Genomic DNA, 4,993 nt, shown 5'->3' on the forward strand with positions numbered 1-4,993 from the left:
TAGGACGGTAATGAGGCTCAAGAAAAATCAGCCTCACTGGATCAAGGAAAAGTACACTTGCTGTACAAAGTGCATTTTGAGGCCAGAATAGAAATGATTTTCTGTAGCAAAAATACTCCAAAAACTTATGCAATAATTTTGCTCAGGGTGGTGTGCCAAGGACCAAAGAATATTTGGGAATTTTCTCAGATATTTGGGAGCAAGAAAAATGAGGGTTGCTTTGGAGAATAAGTTTTTGAATTGAATTTCACAGAAGAAAAAGAATATTTTTCTTTTATGAAAATATTCCTTGGATTCTTTTGGGATTTTTTAGGAAAAGAATGATGGGTATGAGAGGGATGGGTCACTTGGGTGAAAATCAAGGACATGCCCAAGTGTTTAAGTCCATTTGAATTGATTCAAAAACCCCAAATTCATAGACGAGGCAAAAGAAGTCCGGAAAAAGAGAGAAGGCAAAAACCAGGCTGTCACATCCTCTGCCGCCGCCGGCTGCGGGGCAGACGCCTCCTCCGCCGCGTCCTCCACCCCTGGCGGTCGGCGCCATGCGCGATGACGCCTTCCCCAACCCAAACGATTGTTACGTCGTCTTTACCAGCATGGGCAGTGATACGTCTCAAACGTATCTATAATTTTTTATTGTTCCATGCTATATTATATTCTGTTTTGGATGTTTATTGGGCTTTATTATACACTTTTATATTATTTTTGGGACTAACCAATTAACCGGAGGCCCAGCCCAAATTGCTGTTTTTTTGCCTACTTCAGTGTTTCGAAGGAAAAGGATATCAAACGGAGTCCAAACGGAATGAAACCTTCGGGAACGTGATTTTCGGAACAAACGTGATCCAGAGGACTTGCAGTCTACGTAAAGCAATCAACGAGGAGGGCACGAGGCAGGGGGCGCGCCCACCTCCCCCAGGCGCGCCCTCTACCCTCGTGGGCCCCTCGTTGCTCCACCGACGTACTTCTTCCTCCTATATATACCCATGACCCTGGAAACATCAGATACGGAGCCAAAACCCTATTTCCACCGCCGCAACCTTCTGTACCCGTGAGATCCCATCTTGGGGCCTTTTCCGGCGCTCCGCCGGAGGGGGCATTGATCACGGAGGGCTTCTACATCAATACCATAGCCTCTCCGATGATGTGTGAGTAGTTTATCTCAGACCTTCGGGTCCATAGTTATTAGCTAGATGGCTTCTTCTCTCTCTTTGGATCTCAATACAAAGTTCACCTCGATCTTCTTGGAGATCTATTTGATGTAACTCTTCTTTTGCGGTGTGTTTGTCGAGATCCGATGAATTGTTGGTTTATGATCAAGTTTATCTATGAACAATATTTGAATCTCCTCTGAATTCTTTTATGTATGATTGGTTATCTTTGCAAGTTTCTACGAATTATCAGTTTGGTTTGTCCTACTAGATTGATCTTTCTTGCAATGGAAGAAGTGCTTAGCTTTGGGTTCAATCTTGCGGTGTCCTTTCCCAGTTATAGCAGTGGCAGCAAGGCACGTATTGTATTGTTGCCATCAAGGATTAAAAGATGGGTTTTATATCATATTGCATGAGTTTATCCCTCTACATCATGTCATCTTGCTTAAAGCATTACTCTGTTCTTGTGAACTTAATACTCTAGATGCATGCTGGATAGCGGTCGATGTGTGGAGTAATAGTACTAGATGCAGAATCGTTTCGGTCTACTTGTCGCGGACGTGATGCCTATATACATGATCATACCTAGATATTCTCATAACTATGCTCAATTCTATCAATTGCTCGACAGTAATTCGTTTACCCACCATAATACTTATGCTCTTGAGAGAAGCCACTAGTGAAACCTATGGCCCCCGGGTCTATTTTCCATCATATTAATCTCCCGTCAACAAGTTATTTCGGGCGCCGTTTATTTTGCTTTCTTCACTTTTACTCTTTACCATAAAAATACCAAAAATATTATCTTATCATATCTATCAGATCTCACTCTCGTAAGTGACCGTGAAGGGATTGAACCCCTTTAGCGTGTTGGTTGCGAGGTTCTTATTTGTTTGTGTAGGTGAGTGGGACTCGAGCGTGGTCTCCTACTGGATTGATACCTTGGTTCTCAAAAACTGAGGGAAATACTTACGCTACTTTACTGCATCATCCTTTCCTCTTCAAGGGAAAACCAACGCAGTGCTCAAGAGGTAGCAGGCAGCTACAAGCACAGCGAGCGCCTGCTCCGGCAGGAGGTGAACACCATCATCCCGGTCGTGCCAGAATACATGCACTGGTCGGAGCGCCCGGTCACCTGGACCCGAGAATCCACCCGACCGTCATGCCCACACCGGGTGGGTATGCCCTCGTCCTCGACCCCACCTTAGTCGTTGCAAAGCGCACCTGCAAGTTTTTGCGAGTCCTCATATATGGCGGCAGCAGCATCAACATCCTCTACCGCGACACCATGACCAAGCTCAGCATCGAGGCCAAGCAACTGAAGCCGACCCGGATGGTGTTCCACGGCATCGTGCCGAGTCTCTCTTGCTCCCCCATCGGCTGGATCCGGCTCGATACCCTATTCGGCACCAGCGACCACTTCCGGCGCGAGCCCATTTGGTTCGAGGTGGTGGACCTGTCCAGCCCGTACCATGTGTTGCTGGGCCGGCCCGCGCTTGCCAAGTTCATGGCGGTCCCCCACTATGCCTACTTGAAGATGAAGATGCCGGGTCCCAAGGGCCTCGTCACTATTGTTGACGATTACAAGAAATCCCTGGAGTGCGCCCGTGCCAGCGCCAAGCTGGACGAGTCGCTGGTCATAGCCAAGGAGCGGCGCCAGCTCGACCGGATCGTCGCCTTGGCCGACGAGCAGCCGGCTATGCCGGCTCCAGCCAAGGAGTCAGCTGGCGAGGCCTCGTTCCAGCCATCCAAGGACACCAAGAAGATCCCGCTCAACCCGTCCGACCCCAGCTATAGCAAGTACATTGTTGTGGGCACCAGCCTCAGCAGCACATAGCAAGGCGAGGTTGTCGACTTCCTCCATGAGAATCGGGATATGTTTGGATGGTCCCCAAAGGACATGCCAGGTGTTCCGAGGAAGTATGCCGAGCACAAACTACACGTCCACAAGGATGCCAAGCCTGTCCGTCAAACCATACGTCGCTTTTCAGAAGAGAAGAGAAGAACCATTGGTGAAGAAGTCGCTCGGCTGCTCGCAGCCGGCTTCATCATGGAAGTATTCCACCCGGAGTGGCTGGCCAACCTAGTCCTCGTCGTGAAGAAAAACGATACTTGGCGCATGTGTATCAACTACACCTGCCTCAACAAAGCATGCCCCAAGGATCCTTTTGCCCTCTCGCGGATAGATCAAGTGATCGACTCCACGGCCGGTTGTGAGCTCCTGTCCTTCCTGGATGCTTACTCCGGCTATCATCAGATCAAGCTAGACCCGGTTGACGCCCAGAAGACGTCCTTCATCACGCCCTTTGGGGCGTACTACTACATCACCATGTTGTTTGGCCTAAGAATGCCGGCGCCACCTTCCAGTGCTGCATGCAAAAGTGCCTGCTGTCGCAACTCGGCCGCAACATCCACGTCTACGTCGACGACATCGTGGTAAAGACTAATACGTCTCCAACGTATCTATAATTTTTGATTGTTCCATGCCGTTATATTATCCATCTTGGATGTTTTATATGGATTTATATACTATTTTATATGATTTTTGGGACAAACCTATTAACCTAGATCCCAGTGCCAGTTTCTGTTTTTTCCTTGTTTTTGAGTTTCGCAGAAAAGGAATATCAAACTGAGTCCAATTGACCTGAAAATTTACTATGATTTTTATGGACCAGAAGAAGCCCCTAAAGCAAATGAGTTGGGCCAGAAGAGTCCCGAGCCAAGCACAAGGGTGGAGGGCGCGCCCTACCCCCGGGAGGGTGTTCCGTCCTTGTGGTTGACTCGTGGACACCCTGACGTGAAACCGACGCCAAAAATTCCTATAAATACAAAAACCCCCGAAAATAAACCTAGATCGCGAGTACCGCCACCGCAAGCCTCTGTAGCCACCAATAACCAATCGGGGCCCTGTTCCGGCACCCTGCCAGAGGGGGAATCATCACCGGTGGCCATCTTCATCATCCCGGCGCTCTCCATGACGAGGAGGGAGTAGTTCACCCTCGGGGCCGAGGGCATGTACCAGTAGATATGTGTTTTATCTCTCTCTCTCTCTCTCGTGTTCCTAGTTTGGCACGATCTTGATATATCACGAGCCTTGTTACTATAGTTGGATCATATGGTGTTTCTCCCCTCTATCTCCTTGTGATGAATTGAATTTTACCTTTGAGGTTTCACTATTATCGGAATGAATACTATTATGGATTTCGGAACACTTGATGTATGTCTTGCGTGGGATACCCGTGGTGACAATGGGGTATTCTATTGATTCACTTGATGTATGTTTTGGCACTCAACTCGCGGATTCCCAAGGGGACATTGGGGTAATCTATGCATAGGGGTTGATGCATGTTTTCGTCCTTGTTTCTCCGGTAGGAATCTTGGGGCACTCTTTGAGATTCTTTGTGTTGGATTGAATATTATGAATTTGAAGTTTTTTGATGCGTATCGTATAATTGACCCACAGATACTTGTGGTGACATTGGAGTATCTAGGTGACATTAGGGTTGATTGATGTGTGTCATATGGTGTTATTTTACTATGAACTCTAGGGCTGTTTGTGACACTTATAGGAATAGCTCAATGGATTGATCGGAAAGAATAACTTTGAGGTGGTTTCGTACCCTACAAGTAAAATCATCTTATGTTCTCAGCTATAGGAACTTTGGAGTGACTTTTGTTGCACGTTGAGGGATTATTATATGATCCAATTATGTTATCATTGTTGAGAGAACTTGCACTAGTGAAAGTATGAACCCTAGGCCTTGTTTCCTAGCATTGCAATACCTTTTTCGTTCACTTTTGTTACTAGTTACCTTGCTGTTTTTATAATTTCATATTACAAA

At 47.0% G+C, this 4,993-nt stretch overlaps 1 protein-coding gene across 1 annotated transcript; it reads left to right on the forward strand.

Annotated features, from left to right (window-relative positions):
* Positions 1-2,313: 2,313 nt before the first annotated feature.
* On the forward strand, positions 2,314-2,988 carry LOC109735771 (uncharacterized). Its single transcript, XM_020294971.1, has 2 exons — positions 2,314-2,625; positions 2,689-2,988. The coding sequence occupies exons 1-2, from the start codon at positions 2,314-2,316 to the stop codon at positions 2,986-2,988; spliced, it is 612 nt and encodes a 203-aa protein (XP_020150560.1).
* The last annotated feature ends 2,005 nt before the right edge of the window (positions 2,989-4,993 follow it).

This window comes from Aegilops tauschii, chromosome 5 (genome assembly GCF_002575655.3).
Source record: "Aegilops tauschii subsp. strangulata cultivar AL8/78 chromosome 5, Aet v6.0, whole genome shotgun sequence".
Lineage (NCBI taxonomy): Eukaryota > Viridiplantae > Streptophyta > Magnoliopsida > Poales > Poaceae > Aegilops > Aegilops tauschii.

Bases quoted from the DNA above. Each gene is read 5' to 3' on its own strand.
- LOC109735771 (XM_020294971.1), top strand. From the start codon at position 2,314: ATGCCCACACCGGGTGGGTATGCCCTCGTCCTCGACCCCACCTTAGTC. The intron at 2,626-2,688 runs GTGTTGCTGGGC...GCCTACTTGAAG, and splicing joins ACCTGTCCAGCCCGTACCAT to ATGAAGATGCCGGGTCCCAA.